Genomic DNA, 17,040 nt, shown 5'->3' with positions numbered 1-17,040 from the left:
TCACCCTCTAAAAAACAAGTAGTAGTATCTAGAATCACAGGAGCATAGAGTTGGAAGGGGCTTCATTTAGTGCAACCTCTGCCATGCAGGAAAACACAACTAAAACACTCCCAAAAGATTACCATTCAACCTTTGTTTAAGGACTTCCAGAGATGGAGACTGCACTGCCCTCTGAGGTAGTCTGTTCCACTGTCAAACGGCTCTTGCTGTCAAGGAGCTCCTCTGAATATTTAGGTGGAATCTCTTTTTCTTACAGGTAAAGGTGTGTGCTGTGATACCCTATTTTTAAGCATATACATGTAGACATGCCTATTGCACTATGTTCCTTTGTACTGATATGTTAGTCCACCAGATGGTTGAGCTTCTTGATGGTTCAAGAATGTATGAACAGGTTATTAGCAGGTGTCAGCAAATGTTTGCACATGTATATCTTCTGAAACAAGCAAACGGTTGTGGTTGATCTAATCTTCGAAAATAGCATTTCTAATATTTTTAATGAAATATTTGGAGAGAGGTCCAGGAAATGTATATATACAAAAGCTAAAAAGAATGTTACAAAATAATGATCAGAGAAGAACAAGAAAACACTTTCTTCCACTTAGATAAAAGATCTATCTTATATGTTGCTATTTTTTATTGCAGTTGCATCTGACAGCAGTTCCAAGGGAGACATGGTTACTTATTATTATCTTACACTTTAAATTTTGAGATTCTAACTTGCCTTTGCTGTCTATCATGGTATTCAAGTATTGTTTTTTATTGTTTCTAGGTTTGGAAAAAACCTTGGCCTCCTTACTTCCACTGTGAGTTGAGTTTCCCCTAGCCCCTGCCAGTTGTCATGTCGAAGTTAAAGTGCTCAGAGTCAGTCAGAGTGGTGGTACGATGCCGACCAATGAACAGCAAAGAGAAAGTGGCTTCCTATGAACAAGTGGTGGGGGTTGATGTCAAATTAGGGCAAGTATCAGTGAAGAATCCCAAGGGAACTTCTCATGAGCTGCCAAAGACATTCACCTTTGATGCTGTTTATGACTGGAATTCAAAACAGTTTGAACTCTATGATGAGACCTTCCGGCCTCTGGTGGACTCAGTGCTGCAGGGGTTCAATGGAACCATTTTTGCCTATGGGCAAACTGGGACGGGGAAAACATACACGATGGAAGGACTGCGTGGTGATCCTGAGAAGCGAGGGGTCATCCCCAATTCCTTTGATCACATCTTCACACACATCTCCAGGTCTCAGAACCAGCAGTATCTGGTAAGGGCTTCCTATTTGGAGATCTACCAAGAAGAAATCAGGGACTTGTTATCAAAAGATCAGTCCAAGAGACTCGAGCTGAAGGAGAGGCCGGACACAGGAGTGTATGTAAAAGATTTGTCCTCTTTTGTCACAAAGAGCGTGAAGGAAATAGAGCACGTTATGAACGTGGGGAACCAGAACCGCTCAGTGGGGGCCACCAATATGAACGAGCACAGCTCCCGCTCCCACGCCATTTTTGTCATCACTATTGAATGCAGCGAAGTTGGGCTTGATGGGGAGAACCACATACGTGTAGGGAAACTTAACCTGGTGGACCTTGCAGGCAGTGAGCGTCAGTCTAAAACTGGGGCCCAAGGAGAGAGATTGAAAGAAGCAACCAAAATTAACCTCTCCCTCTCGGCTCTGGGCAATGTCATATCTGCCCTCGTGGACGGCAAAAGCACTCACATTCCCTATCGGGACTCAAAACTGACTAGGCTCCTTCAGGACTCATTAGGTGGCAATGCCAAGACTGTGATGGTGGCTAACATTGGCCCCGCCTCATATAATGTGGATGAGACCCTCACCACTTTGCGATATGCCAACCGTGCCAAAAACATCAAGAACAAACCAAGAGTGAACGAAGATCCCAAGGATGCCCTGCTGCGGGAGTTTCAAGAGGAAATTGCACGGCTCAAGGCTCAGCTGGAGAGACGGTCTGTTGGCAAGAGGAAGAAGAAAGATCAGAGGAGGGAGGGAGGTGTTGGTGCAGGGGATGAGGAAGAGGAGGAGGATGAGGATGGGGAAGATGGTGAAGAAGAAAGGGGCAACAAAGATGATTATTGGAAAGAGCAACAGGAAAGGCTGGAGGTAGAGAAAAGGGCGATCCTAGAGGATCACAGCTTGGTTGCCGAGGAGAAGATGAGGTTGCTCAAGGAGAAGGAGAAGAAGATGGAAGATCTGAAACGCGAGAAAGAAGCAGCTGAAAAATTGGGGGCCAAAATCAAGGTAAGAGGCTTTTTATTGAGCTCTGTCACTTCAAAGAAATTGGAGCAGGAGCACACTTTCTAGGGAAAACTTAAAGATTAAAAAACATCGGGCATGTAGAGGCTGAGGGGTTCCCCAAATTTTGGCATTTTCTCATAGAAGCTTTTATTATAGTTTATTTATATAGCGTCATCCAGGTACATGGTCCTTTACAAATAATTACAGAATGAAACATAACTATTCAATAATATAAAATACTAAAATACACTATTGAGATACAATAGACTCCCTCCATACACACACTTAATGCAAATGTGTTGTGCTAGCATTCCATAGTACCAGCAACATTATTTTTCCCTATCAAGTATAGGGCCAAAAATGTCCATCTCAGCTTCATGAATACAGTATAAAATAGGTTCACATTTTGAGCAGTTTCAGGCAGACATATTTAGGGTGAACAGGGGGTGGTGTATTCTGACTCTCGGTTTTATGGGATAAGTAACGGAAATGCCTGGATTTTAAGAAAGGAATATAAGCAAGTGTTAACCTTATCCAAGCTCTTAGATGCAGTTTTGAAATAACTAGTTTTAAATAACAGGTTATTTGTACATAGTTTATTTTTCCAATAATGAAAGTATAACAACATTACATTATAGTCATAACTTAATGAGGGATTACTGCACTCCTTTTGCTACATAACTATACTTTTTAGTTACTGTTATGGTTACAGGAGTGTAGGGTCACTAAATGGTGGAGGAGAAAAATCGCATGATTTGGTGCAGGTTTGTGCTCTGTCTCTTACTTGCTTGTGAATGTTCGAGGCACCAGTGAAGTGGACTGGAGGCGAGTGGGATTTGCACCATGAGCCATCTGCTTATAGCAATAAGATTTTTTAAGGCAACTATAAGTACCTATTTAAAGTTACTTTTAAGAAATGGGAAAGAAGAGTGGTTTATAATTTTTGAAACCAATATAGAATTAATGAAATACGACTGGGGCAGGGCCATAGCTATTTTGTTTTAGAAGGGCCATAGTAGATCGTATGAAGCTTTGCATAGTATATTGTTCTAGGTTCAGTGCCTAGTAGGTCCAGTTTAAGAAAAGGCCTCTGGCAGCATGACTGGAAAGAGCTTGAGTCAGAATAGAAGTTTCTGGTCAAGATGAACTGGTGGCCAGTGGCAATTGTACAAAATAGACAAACAAACACAAAAACATTTTTGGAGGAAAATAGGAGCAGTGAGGGGCTGCATGAGGCTAATTTGGGTTACAAAGATCCCTCATCCACCCACCTTTGTGTTTTTCAGGCAATGGAAAGCAAACTGCTTGTAGGAGGGAAAAATATTGTTGATCACACAAATGAGCAGCAGAAGATCTTGGAACAAAAGCGGCAAGAGATTGCTGAGCAGGTGAGATGGAGACAGAAGAATGAGTTCCTTGTGAAGGCATTGCTTCTAAAGTGTGTAGAGAAGTTCTAGGAAACTATTCACATCTTTTGGTGTTCCCTTATGGATCAAAAACCTATTTTTGAAAAAAATGAGCACTGTGGATGCAGGAAGGGCCTTGAGAGGTCAGACCACATTCTGTCTGTTCTAGCTGAGAGGTCAGATCAAAAGTTTGTCCATCCTAGTGCTAGTGCTGTTCCCTTGACTGGTGCCAATCCCTGAGCCAGTTCCTGTTGAGCTTTCAGAAAAAGAAGAACTAATTGTAACCAGTAGGCACAAATATAGTGCTGGTCCCTGGCACACATGGGGTGGGGAATGGCTGGCCCTACCAACAGATAGCTTAAGATGCACTGGCCTAGCTCACCCCAGTTTGACAGTGGCCATCAGGATGCTTTTCCAAGAAGCCCACAGGCAGGGCAGGAGGATTAGAGCCTTCACCCATTGCTTTTCTCTGTCTTTGGGTATTCAAAGCTATACATCCTTTGAACATTGAGGTTTTATTTACTTGTACTGCATTTTTGTGGGTCCCTTTAATTTGAATGATGATTACCAGGGGTGTTCCCAGTAACTAATAGTTATTTTTCTTTCCATTAACTTGACTAATGTGTGAGGATCTTGAATTCTATTTTCAATACTTGTGAGCAATAAAAAATAAATAAAATACAAATGAGTAAAATATAAGTAATCTGCTTGGATTCCCTGAGATTAAGCAGAATATAAATTATTATGGGGAAACTGTTCCATGGAATGGTATATCTCAACTTTTTCATTTCTGAGTTTTTGATCCTTTGAACATCTCTCTGGTCACATATGCTTTGTAGAAAAGAACTCCTTTTGATATTTAGAGTAAGGGTTAGTAAGGTAAGGCTGCTGTCAAGTATACGTTTGCTTTCCAGTAATCCTGTTTTATCTATTTAAATGTCTAAGGAAATATTCAGGGGATAACTCTTTATCCTAAGAAAATCCTTCATGTGGATTTGAGTCTCATAATATTTTCATTAAAAAGAGTAAGTAGTTGTGTACATATGTTTGGAAATGCGAAATACCTTTTGTGAATGATGAGTATTCTCCCTGCCTCTGAATGTTGAAACACAGCTCAACAATGCTGAATTCACGGCAAAAGTGATTTAGGAGCTAGATGAGGCAGCATTTTTTTGTAATTTCCTGCAGAAACGACGGGAACGAGAAATTCAACAGCAGATGGAAAGCAGAGACGAAGAGACCCTGGAGCTGAAGGAGACATATAGCTCCCTGCAGCAAGAAGTGGACATTAAAACTAAAAAACTGAAAAAAGTGAGTAGGCTCCCTAAAGATGGACAACATTAGTGTAATTTAAGCCAAAATCTGTCTTACAGTGTCTATGGTTATAAAGGCTAGACAGACAGAAATATGTGGGGAGGCTGTCATGTAGGAAGTTCCCTTTGAAATGAATAGCAGTTGGCAAGATACACACACACACACACACACACACCAGTTTCCTTTTGAAGTAGCCGGGTCAGGAGAACTTTGCCATAGATGGCACTCATTTTTCATGTCCTGAGGGCTGACAGCAGGGCTGAGTGTGCTCTGGAGCCCAGAGGGCTGGGCCAAACTATTTTTAATGCCCTAAGAGCTCCAGAGGACCAAGGTGCCCCGATTATGGCTGCCATCTGGGATAACCAGAAAAATGTTAGCACCCACCTCAACTGCAGTATTCCAAATAATAGAGTAATAAAATATTACTTGACAAAACTCTTTGTATAGTTACAAAATTATATCACAAACTTAGGGCCCAAACAGACAGGCCAAAATAAAGCTGCTCCAGGTCACTTTGGAGGTATGCTATTTAAATGATGCATGTGACCTAAGAGGCCAGAAACCACGCCAAAGCTGCACTCCAGTCCTTAGGATTGGACCATGGCTTTGGCACGGCTTCCAGCCTCTTAGGACACCCACATCATTTAAACAGCACACCTCCAAACTGACCTGAAGCAGCTTTATTTTGGCCTTTCTGTTTAGTAAATATACATTTCAACAACCCCCCCAAAAAAATTTTTTTTGTATCATATAATGTGACGATACAACCAATTGCCATTGCAAATTCTTGAAAGAGTTTTTCACATCTGCAGTTGACATGAGATGTTGAAACATATATCTAAGTTATACAAGGAGTTTTGTCAGTAATATTTTATGGCTCTATTATTTGGGATACTGCCATTTGGTATAACCTGAAGTGATGGTGCATTCTCTTAATCACTTCTTAGAACATTTTTTAGGTGTTCCACCTCCTTTTTTGGGGTGTGTGAGAAAACAGCATTAGTTACCCTCACTGAATGAATCCAATTGTTTCTTCAGCTGAAGGATACTTTAAACTGTAAGATTTGGGGTTGTTTGAGGGCTGGGGACTTTAGTGAATCTCTATTTCCTGTTTGAGAATCAGCAAAGGAAGGCAGGGGCTTCATTGGCTGTTTCTTAAAAAGAAGTATTCTAAGCCCTTCTGCTGTGCATTCACTAAAGCTGTCATGTTCCCTGCCTCTCTCTCACACTCTCACACACACTCTCTCTCTCTTTCCCTCCCCGGAAAGAAGATAGTGGAGCCTTCCTCAGTTACTGCTTGGCAAAAAGATGCTTTGACCCTTCAGACCATCATTAGCCAAACTGGCAAGGACTGCCACACCCTGTAATTCTGCTTTTTCTCTTTCAGCTGTTTTCTAAGCTGCAGGCTGTGAAGGCTGAAATCCATGACCTTCAAGAAGAACACATCAAAGAACGGCAAGAATTGGAGCAGACCCAGAATGAGCTCACACGGGAATTGAAGCTAAAGTAGGTTCCCCGTGGAAGCCCAGGGCTTGCGAATGGGCTTCAAAGCTCACTGACTGTGGAGTGAGAAGCAATGTAACAGGATGACTGTTCCTAACAGATAGCACAGGGGCTTGTTCACATAGCTCACCTTTAATTACCTTTATTGATCTCCACAGACACCTGATTATTGAAAATTTTATTCCTTTGGAAGAGAAAAACAAGATTATGAACAGATCTTTCTTTGATGAGGAAGAAGACCAGTGGAAACTGCACCCTATCACCCGCTTGGAGTGAGTTGTCCTTTTGACCTTGATTGTAGGACTTGGGGAAAGAGGGATGGTAGAATTTAGGTAATTAGATTTTCAGTCTGTCCAACCCATTCCTAAAGACTGTGGATCAGTAAGAGTTTAATAAATCCAAACGTAGTCCCATATTCCTCAGCTAGTGACCTGGGGACCACTTCAGGACTGCTGGGTTCATCCCTCCCTTTTTTATGCTGTATGCTCCTCTGTTCTGCTGCTCAGTTTGAATGAGAGAATACAATAAATGACTGAACCTCTGGTTTCAGTTGTGTGAAGAAATAATTACATTCTTAAAGCTGATGATGATCCTATCCTAGGGACAGGATTTCTTCAGAAGTGGTTTGCCGTGGCCTTCCTCTTACACTGAGAGAGTGTGACTTGCTTAAGGTCACCTAGTAAGTTTCCATGGCTGAGCAGGGATTTGAACCATGTTCTCCATAGTTCAACACTCCCATTTTTGTAGAAAGTTGGGCTATAAATCCAATAAATAAATAAATAAATAAATAACATTCAAACCACCACCACACTGGCAGTGTAAGTGGCAAAGGACTCTGTATACCACCTGGAGCTCTTTGGAGAAAATGTGCAATATAAAGGCGACCAATAAATTAAATTATATGTTGGGGATTTTTCTATTCCTGGTGGCCTTCCTGCTTTTACCTATCTTCTCTTTTGTTTTGAGCATTAATGGCAGGTTGGAGAACACACCTGTGTTCATACAAGCATTGCTTCCAATAACATGAAGATTTTCTCTCAGTCTCCTTAGTTTTATGTGAAGAGAAGTGTGGACAACAGGAGAATATAACTGTTGCATATTGTAGGGATGGACTTTAAACTAGCAAACAAAACTGGGTGGGTTTGAAGTGGTCTGCTTGCACAGAAAAGATTGATACCCTTTTCTCTCATCAGGAATCAACAGATGATGAAAAGGCCAGTGTCAGCAGTGGGATACAAGAGACCCCTGAGCCAACACGCTCGGATGTCCATGATGGTCCGACCAGAGACCCGATACAGGGTGAGCTAAAACTCAGAATGTTAGGTTATTTTAGGTAAACTTTTTGAGGATCAAGATAAAATCATGATCAGCGTGGGAAAGGAATCTACACATTATCGAGGTTTAGGAGTTTTTTCTATGGCAGGATTGTACTTGTTTTGACTGTTGTTTCTGTCCTTGTTCGGTTTATATTTTTAATACTGTTATTTAATTGTACTTTAGAGAGATTTCCTCCACAAAGGGGGCTTCAGATATTGTAATGAATACCTAGTGACAGTCTGTTCTCCTTTTTTCCTTCTCTGAGTCTCATATCCACAACACTCTTCCAGAAGTCCTCCAAATCTCCTCCAGTCTCTTATCAAAATACACCTTTTTCTGTGAAGCGTTTGGCATAACCTTCTCATTCTCAACCCTCATTCTCATAAGGCTCAAGTATGATGAACAGGAATATATGCTAAGATCTTCCCCAAATTTCTATGGTTACAGCGAGTGAGACATTGAAATAGTTTACACTGAAAACTCTTCTATGTGCTGTGTTCACTTTCCTGTAGTCACTTTACCTGTTTCTTGGGGTGCCTAAACAGTTATTTCTAAAGGTTCAAATGAAGTTTAAGTTGCTGTAACGCTAGAAATTGTGGGTTGAAGTAAAATTTTATTTTCAGGGTGGAATTATTTGGGGAGAGTGCCTTCTCATTTTGTTCTTTCTAGTAGCTACATCTCTGGATCTTGTACACTTTTAGCATAGTACTGATGGTGTAGTTACTCTGAGACCCATTGTGGTGCAGTGGTTTCAGCAATGGACCACAACTTTTGAGATCAGCATTCAAATCCTTGCTCAGCTATGAAAACCATTGGGTGACCTTGGGCTAGTCACACTCTCTCAACCCCTCTCTGAACTAATCTTGGCAAGAAAAACCCATGATAGGTTCGCCTTAGGGTCAGCCTAAGATGAAAATGATGTGAAGGGATACAACAATTACAAAATAGTTACTCTGTTTTGTATGCTTAATTAAAGCTCTCCCCACCACTATATTAAAAGTAAGAGAGAGGCGCCACATCCTGCTAAAAGGTTATAGTTCTAGAACCCCAACTTGTTATGAATCCATCTTTATAGATAAGGGACATTCCAAGGGCGCCCACTATATACAAAATCAAATACACTCCTCTTAATGGTAAAAATCATTCTGCCAGAATAACCTGGCAGTTAGATTTAAATATGGATATATCAGAGGAAATCTGGTCAAGCATCTAGTCTTCCTCCATATATAAATCAAGATCGGCAGCTGCAAAGGAGAGTGCTTTAAAAGCAGCATACAAATGGTATTGAACCCCGTGAAACTCTCAAAGATATTGAAAAATGTTTCACCGTACAGATGGAGAGGCTCTAAGGCTCAAGGTTCTCACACACGCATGTGGCTCATAGGTCCTAGGATCAATGCTTTTTGGAATGCAATGCTGATGCAGATATCAGACATTATAAAGCAACCAGTGAAATTTTGTCTGTCCTTATCATTGTTATCAATCTTCAGCAAAGCCAATAGTAATCTAAAACACCAGAGACTCGTCATATTCCTAATCTCTGCAGCTAAAACTGAAATTGCGAGATGCTGGAAGACAGGGAATTTGTTACTTGAAAACTCGTGGAAAAAGGTCTGGGATACATGGTTGTCAGAAAAACTTTCCTATTCCTTCAAGAATGGGTCTGGACAAAAAAGGCACACACATTCATTGAGGATTGGTCTGTTTTTATTGATTATGTCAATAACAATATATCCTTTTGCTCCACCTTTGCACCAAACTAGTTTTTGGACGGATATATTGAACACTGACCACTCGACTGTGGCAAAATGATCTATGATTTTCCTTTCTGGATTTTTTTACAACTTTGATGGAATGCATTATTGGATGGAAATTCTTTTTGCTCATTCCCAAGGTCATAATTTTTTTTAAAAAGTAAGAGAGAGGGCTGTGGCTGTGCTTGCAGAAAGATGGACTTAAAGACCATGCAACCTCTGAGAAGCCACATCCACTTGTGGCCCAATTTTTACTCTAGTGTAATGCTCCAACAAGATTTCAGCCATAGTTTTGTCCTCCAGCATCACTTCTGCATTCTTCTTCCTCACTTTCCTTTAGGGCAGTGGTTCTCAACCTTCCTAATGCCGTAACCTTTTAATACAGTTCCTCATGTTGTGGTGACTCCCAACCATTAAATTGTTTTTGTCTCAGTTCCTAATATGTGTTTTCCGATAGTCTTAGGCAACCCCTGTGAAAGGGTTGTTTGACCCTCAAAGGGGTTGCAACCCACAGGTTGAGAACCACTGCTTTAGAGCCTTGAATTATTGAGTGGAAACTCCTTGGGGCATGGATTATGTTTCAGACATGACTCTAACCCTGTGAGACATCGCGTGCTTAGACTGTGTTAATAAATAATAAAGATGCCTACTGTGGTTTCTATATCTTTGTCCAAACTGTTGGGGTTCTGATTTCTTAGGCAGAAAACATTGTGCTTTTGGAACTGGATATGCCTAGCCGGACGACCAGAGACTATGAAGGCCCAGCCATCGCTCCTAAAGTCCAGGCAGCGTTGGAAGCAGCTTTGCAGGATGAAGATGAGATTCAAGTGGATGCTTCTACTTTTGAGAGTACTTCGAACAAGAAATCAAAATCCAGGTGAGCTTTGATTCTTAGAAAGGAGAAGCTCTGTTATTCAGGAAGCCGACACCATAGCTAATACCCCAGAGGACAGGATCAAGATTCAAAATGACCTGAATAGACTAGAAAGCTGGGCCAAAGCTAACAAAATGAAATTCAACACGGAGAAATGTAAGGTATTGCACTTAGGGCGGAAAAATAAAATGCACAGATATAGGATTATGGGGGACACCTGGCTGAATGAAAGTACATGTGAAAGGGTTCTGGGAGTCCAAGTAGACCACAAGTTGAACATGAGTCAACAGTGTGATGTGGCAGCTAACAAGGCCAATGCAATTTTAGGCTGCATCAATAGAAGTATAGTGTCTAGATCAAGAGAAGTAATAGTGCCACTGTATTCTGCTCTGGTCAGGCCCCACCTAGAATATTGTGTCCAGTTCTGGGCGCCACAATTCAGAAAGGACATTGAGAAACTGGAGCGTGTCCAAAGGAGGGCGACAAAAATGGTGAAGGGTCTGGAAACCATGCCCTATGAGGAACGACTTAGGGAGCTGGGGATGTTTAGCCTGGAGAAAAGAAGGTTAAGAGGTGATATGATCGCCCTGTTTAAATATTTGAAGGGATGTCATATTGAAGAGGGAGCAAGCTTGTTTTCTGCTGCTCCAGAGAACAGGACCCGGAACAATGGATGCATGCTCCAGGAAAAGAGATTCCGCCTGAACATTAGGAGGAACTTCCTGACAGTTAGGGCTGTTCGACAGTGGAATGCACTCCTTCCTCGGAGGGTGATAGAGTCTCCTTCCTTGGAGGTCTTTAAACAGAGGCTGGATGGCCATCTGTCAGGGATGCTTTGATTTGGATTTCCTGCATGGCAGAAGAAGGGGGTTGGACTGGATGGCCCTAGTGGTCTCTTCCAACTCTATTATTCTATGATTCTATGATTTTATAAAGCAGGAGGTTTGGGCAGAAGCTTTGGGCCACGTAAATTTGGGGAAACAGTTTCTGCATAGAGGCTGATGTGTGATAGAGATGTACACTTTTTAAATATGTTTTGGCCACAGAGAAAATAGGGTAAGGTTGGCATACTTCCTTTTTATCTGTAAGCAGTCATTGGAGGGAAATGCAAATCTTCTTGATTCTTTATCAGTAGTGAACCTGGTTAGTTTTATTTAAAGGTACAGCCCACTGTGTCAAAGGAGATAACTTTATAGGAGAGTAGTAATTGTAAAACAGGAAAACATTAAACTAGACTATCCTATAATACAGAAGTGCACAAAGGGCACCCAACATAGGCCCCAGCATGCCCCCTCCCCGCTTCCTTCAAACCAGCCAATTTTTAAAACAATGAAAAGGCTGGATACTCTCTAGGAGCTGTCTGTCTGTATTTATTTATTTATTTATTAGAGTACTTATACCCCGTCCTTCAGCCCTAAAGGCTATCAGAGCAGCTTTTGTAGAGGGTGGGTTATTATGCTGTTGCTTGGCCTGTTCTCAAAACTGTTTGGAAGAAAGATCTCTCCTTAGCCTAATACTGGCAAGAAAGCAGGCCAAAGATTTGGTAGAGTTATCCTTCATAACCCACAGAGTTTGTCAGATATCCGTGTGTGTGTGTGTGTGTGTGTGTTTAGGGTGTCTGAGGAGAACTTGGACCTTGCAAAGTTGCTTTTCTCTGCAGTAAGAAATCAATAATTTATTATTTTGATCTGCAACATTGCTTGTATTCTTCATTTTGGAGGCTTCCAAAAAAATCCTCTACCCATGTTCCTACTAAGTTTTGCTTTAAAAATAAAAGCTAAAATCTGGCATTCTTCTGATTCCCTCCCTCTCCTCTTTTTGGCAGGCCGAAAACTGGAAAGAAAACTGGAGGCTCTTCCTCCAGCAGCTCAGGCCCTCAGCTCTACCCTCAGTCCCGTGGGCTGGTCCCCAAGTAACGCCAGCAGTTCCTTCTTATCAGGGCCCGGGTAACGTTTTGCCTTTCGAGAACCGAGGCAAATAAGAACCAAGGGGAACTGATGGCCAAACTCACCAAGGATTCCTTTGGAACTGAAGCAGTGCCCTTCCCGCTCTGGAACTGAACTAATGGTTGTTGAGCAGGGTGAGTTCCAGGTGGACCTCTCTGCCCTGCATGATGCGATTTATTTTCTCCTTGGCAATTTCTACGAGGAAAAGAGACGTTAGTTAAGGAATCAGAAATGCATGAGGTATATTAGTATGTGTTAGAAGCAGTGAGAACCATGACAGGGAGGGCAGTCCCCTCACCACATTTGCCCCCTCCTCTCCCTCCCTTTACGCTGCTCTTGCTGCACTTGGCTCTTTAGGACTGGAGCCAAAGGTCATCTCAGCAGGACTGACTCTGTGGGACTTCTTGATGTTAACAAAGCTAGAGAGGTTGAGAAGAGGATTTACCCAGCCATGGCAGATCATAACTGTTGGTTCCCCCCCCCCCTCCTGGCACTATTTCTCCCCCTCTTTTGGAGGGTTAAGGTGGGGATGTCTAGGAAATGGGAAAGAAATTAGTTTGAAATGCATCTCACTACTAGTTAGACATGTTTCCTTTTAGAAATGCAGACCAAAGGGGTTTTTTGAAACCCTGCTCTATTTCCCTCCCTTAGAATAAAAGCAATAGAAACTTAATAAATCCTTTATCTGTTTACAAGGATTGGAAAGAGTTGTTCTAGGTAGTACTCTTGAGAGACCTCAGTCGGGACCAAGGAGGGGGCTACTTGTCCAATACCAGCCACCAGTTCTATGTTAGCAATCTCCCTCTGCTCACCATTCCACTTCCAGTGTGACCCACTTGACCCCTTTGCTCCGGGTGTATTCTCAAAACCAGGGCTTTATTGCCAACCACTGTCAGCATGGCAGGTGTGAATCCTTGAGACCTGGTTCTCATTTCTCTCATTGAAAAGGATGGACATGAAACAGTTACAGGATCATGCTGTTCTAACAACGACAGAATGTTCTTTTGGAAACAGAGAGTGGTTTTTGACCAGAGTTGCCTCTTCTTCTCATCCTGTCCTAACTGTTAAGATTTTTCAGTATTTTGAGCCATGAATCCACCCCGTGGGATGGAGATGGGGTTAGATTTGAGTAGAGTTTGAGTAGAGTTTGGAGGGGAAAGGACTGTGCCAGCTTCAGAGGATGCGGCTTGAACCAGAGCTCCTCTTTTAGAAAGACTCTGAAGTTCAGAGCTGCCCTATGAGTTAGCAGGCTAGTCAACACTGTGTGGAAGGGGAGATGCTGCTGTGCTGGGCAGTCAGAAGACAAAAGAAGATGCCCCCTGTGTTATCAGTTTGCAGTTATGTTTGTAAGTTTAAAACAGTTGTATATTGAGTATTCAGTTGTTAATATTTTTGCGGGGAGAGGGTTGATGTTGACTATTGTACTGTGAATTTTTTTCCCACTGGCTTCCTATGAATGTCTTAACAGCCCTCCTTTTCCTAGGCCTTGCTGTGTAAGTGTGTGCGCACACATGTATGTCTGAATGAATGAGAGCTTGCTTGATTTTAGAAATACTCTTAATGCATCTGGTTTCTGCCTCCTGTCCTTGTTCAATGTTCTCTGGGCTACCTTTCCCAAAGCGAACCTTGTCTGTGGTTTGTGACACTCCCTTGACTAAGGACACTCCAAAAGGCATCTTGCTGGCATGGTGCCTCATGAAGCTGAAAGAAGCTCAGACAGGCCCTGCTGCTTTGAATTTCTGAAGTGTGTTTGTGGAACAGGACTGGTTTGCTGTCTTTAAAAATACTCCTTTCTGTGACATGGAGGTGTTTGTGTGCCTCTAAGCAAGGAAGGTCTCATTGGTCATTGCTGTTTCATTGCATAGAGGGACCCTGGCATTACTTTCCTTTTTATTTTTGGTAAGCCAGGCTCTTCTTGAGAAAGCTTTAGCTCTCACAATGTACAAGAACTTATCGTTCTTATCAATCCCATTTCTCTTTAACTCCCTCTGGTGTTTAATCCCCTTTCCTTTGTTCAGAGAGAGAAAAAAGGATTGTATGGCTTATGTATTGAGGTATAGCAGTTGTGCATCCAAAGGAAGTAAGGTAGGCAAATGTTCAGCTGTGTGTCTTTGGATTCTATTATCCCATTGGGCTTCTGTGGAAGAATACATAATCCTGAGAACTAGACTAGCAGTTGCATTTTAGTGTTAACAGGAAAGGCAGATCAATGCCTTGCTTGCTTCCATGGATTTGGAGAAATCTCTCAGGAAGGATTTGGAGGAGATGGAAGAGAAGTTGCGAGAGCAAAAGGCTTCTTTAATTATAATTCAAGACATCAGGAAGGAGCAGACTAAACTCAGACTTTTGCAGACTTGCCCTGATAAGCTGATGCATCAGACTTGCCTACTCTACCTGAGGACTGGAACATCAGAGAGATCCTTTAAGGCTTAGAAAAAGAAGTGTACAATGGGCCTTCCCAGAAGAGTTGACTTGCAAAATGTTTGCCTTGATCTGTATAATTAGATCTTAATTCTCTTTCCCAAGCTCCGTTTAGTAAAAGATGCTCTTGAGATTCAGAGCCAGATGGTACACGATGCTAAATACAGAGCAGTTGAAGACATTTCTGTGGAGGCACAAAAGTTTGGAATGCAGCTTTTAAAATGTCACAAACACATCCCTCCTTGACAGCTGTGAAGACAGGTAGGAGACATTGTACAGTCTTTCCAGTACCTACCTCCCTTAACAGATGTGGTCACTGATATTCAGGGAAAAAAACCTCTTAAAAACATCTCTCTGCAGATGTGTGTGCCCTACCTATAGTATTTGGCCATTTAGCACAGAAGTCACAATGAAGTCACACATCTCAAAATGTTGTTCTTTCATCAATAAATAACCCTGCAGGCAAACTAGAAGAAAAGCTAATGGGAGAGTCAAAATCCCACGCTTGTATGATCCTGGCCAGCTCTGTGGGAATTTGGAAACTTCTCAGCTATGACTTGGTGGCTCATCTCCAGAGCCTGTTGTATTTAGTGCATTTGGTCTGTCCAGCTTTCACAGCAGTGGCCCAGTCCTTGGGCATGGCTCCTGGGCAAGGCAGTCTAAGGTTATTGCCTCCCCCTTAGTTCCAGCAGCGCTCTCACAGGAGCCTTATCCCTTGGAGTAAACAAAACGGGCACCACAAGTTTCCAGTGAGATTTCTCAATGCTTTGGGTATACCTTGTCTGCCTACATTGTTTTTGGTCTGTACATAAAGAACAAACATGTCATAAGTTCTTCACTCTCCATAGATTTTACAGCTTGTATTCATAATCATTTCTCTTGTCTAGGAATGTAAAAGTGCTCCTAAAGAAGTGTAATAAAAATCAATTAGATTTATTGTATGTAAAATAATAATAAAGCCTCTCCTCCCCCCCTTTATTTGTAGTTATAACTTTATTTGTTTCTTGAAACATTTCATTGGCCACATTTTGGGTCTGTGCCCAAAGAAGAGAAGATACGTATTTGGGGATCTGTACTGTAACCTCTTTCACTCTTCCATTTATGAATGTTAGTTATAAAAAGCTATTGACATAGTTATAACTGGCTTACAAGATTTAAACGTACTGTGTCCTGCAAAGAGGGAGAAGTTCTGAATAACTGCTGACATTAATATGTTTTGCTCTTACTGCATGCGACGGATGGTAAGAGAGTAGAGTTTGAGGGCAAGTTGCCTCTACAGAGTTTCTCTTTTATTGCTTTAAATACAGATTATAACAAAGCATTTCAGGTTAATGAAGCAGATGTGTTCCTGGGCATTATTTTAAGAGAAAATTTGGTACTAGAGCCAGAAATAGCATGGAAAAATAGGGATGGGTTCTTACACCACAAAAAGAGCAGTCAGCATATGAAATGAAGCTACCAGGTTAGGTAAGCTAACATTTTTAACCCCCTTGAGACTATTTGAAAGTTTCTTCCAACGTGCATTTAGGGACTTGTTTTTCCTTCACAGCCTCTACCTTTCTCGACATTTCCATTTTGGTGGCCAGACTTACAAATGTATTTTTAACATATGTCAGGTGGGGCTGGAGTAGACTGATTTGTCTCCTCTTTTCTCTGTTGTGTTGTTTATTCACTCTCAGTCAGGGCTTCTGGAGTCAGCTGCTTTTTAACTTTCCTGTTGTAGGCAGGACTGGCTGGAGTAGAATTGCACTTTTCTCAGCTCAGGCTTTATTGCATTGTTTACTGCAGATACGTTGCTGCAACATGACCCTGAAATTGAGTTTAATCAGCCTTCCTTCACTATCCTCCCAACGGTGCGGATCCTGCTAAAAAACAGCACAGCAGAAAATGAGGGGAAAGTAGAAGGTGGGCAGGTATAGCAAGACTTTGTAAACAGGATCTTTTTTGTCAGCAGCTATGTTAACAGACATATACATTATTGCATACATATTACTGTGTGCTTTCAAATTGTTTTCCTCTTATGGTAATAGGCTGGATGAGGAAAAACAAATGGGAAGCTGAATCCAGACAAGACAGAGGTGCTTACTGTCCAAGATCCTAACCTGGGTTTGGGGGTGTGCCAAACAGTCGGGGATGGGGTCACGCTCCCCTTGAAAGACTGTGTTCACCGTTTGGGGTACTTCTGGGTCACTTCAAATGACAACTCAGATGGATCGGATGGCCAGGAGTGCTTAATAGCAGCCCTGCCCAGAGCTGGAGGTCC

General features: G+C 41.9%; 1 protein-coding gene across 5 annotated transcripts in view; it reads left to right on the top strand.

The window, feature by feature from the left end:
* LOC121928097 (kinesin-like protein KIF3B) overlaps positions 1-15,751 on the top strand; it is a 32,946-nt gene extending 17,195 nt beyond the window's left edge. For 3 of the 5 annotated variants that reach the window (XM_042462378.1, XM_042462380.1, XM_042462376.1), the window contains 8 exons: positions 770-2,245; positions 3,529-3,630; positions 4,837-4,959; positions 6,350-6,468; positions 6,624-6,737; positions 7,659-7,764; positions 10,235-10,413; positions 12,236-15,751. In XM_042462378.1, coding sequence (XP_042318312.1) covers positions 839-2,245; positions 3,529-3,630; positions 4,837-4,959; positions 6,350-6,468; positions 6,624-6,737; positions 7,659-7,764; positions 10,235-10,413; positions 12,236-12,326 — 2,241 coding nt within the window. In that variant the 5' untranslated portion in view covers positions 770-838 and the 3' untranslated portion in view covers positions 12,327-15,751. Of the gene's footprint in view, positions 1-642; positions 675-769; positions 2,246-3,528; positions 3,631-4,836; positions 4,960-6,349; positions 6,469-6,623; positions 6,738-7,658; positions 7,765-10,234; positions 10,414-12,235 lie in introns of all 5 variants that reach the window. The other 2 variants (XM_042462381.1, XM_042462379.1) reach the window with 1 other exon arrangement.
* The last annotated feature ends 1,289 nt before the right edge of the window (positions 15,752-17,040 follow it).

Source organism: Sceloporus undulatus, chromosome 4, assembly GCF_019175285.1.
Source record: "Sceloporus undulatus isolate JIND9_A2432 ecotype Alabama chromosome 4, SceUnd_v1.1, whole genome shotgun sequence".
In the NCBI taxonomy this organism is placed as follows: Eukaryota; Metazoa; Chordata; class Lepidosauria; order Squamata; family Phrynosomatidae; genus Sceloporus; species Sceloporus undulatus.
Note: the sequence above shows the minus strand (reverse complement) of the source record. Positions and strands in the feature narration are given on the sequence as shown.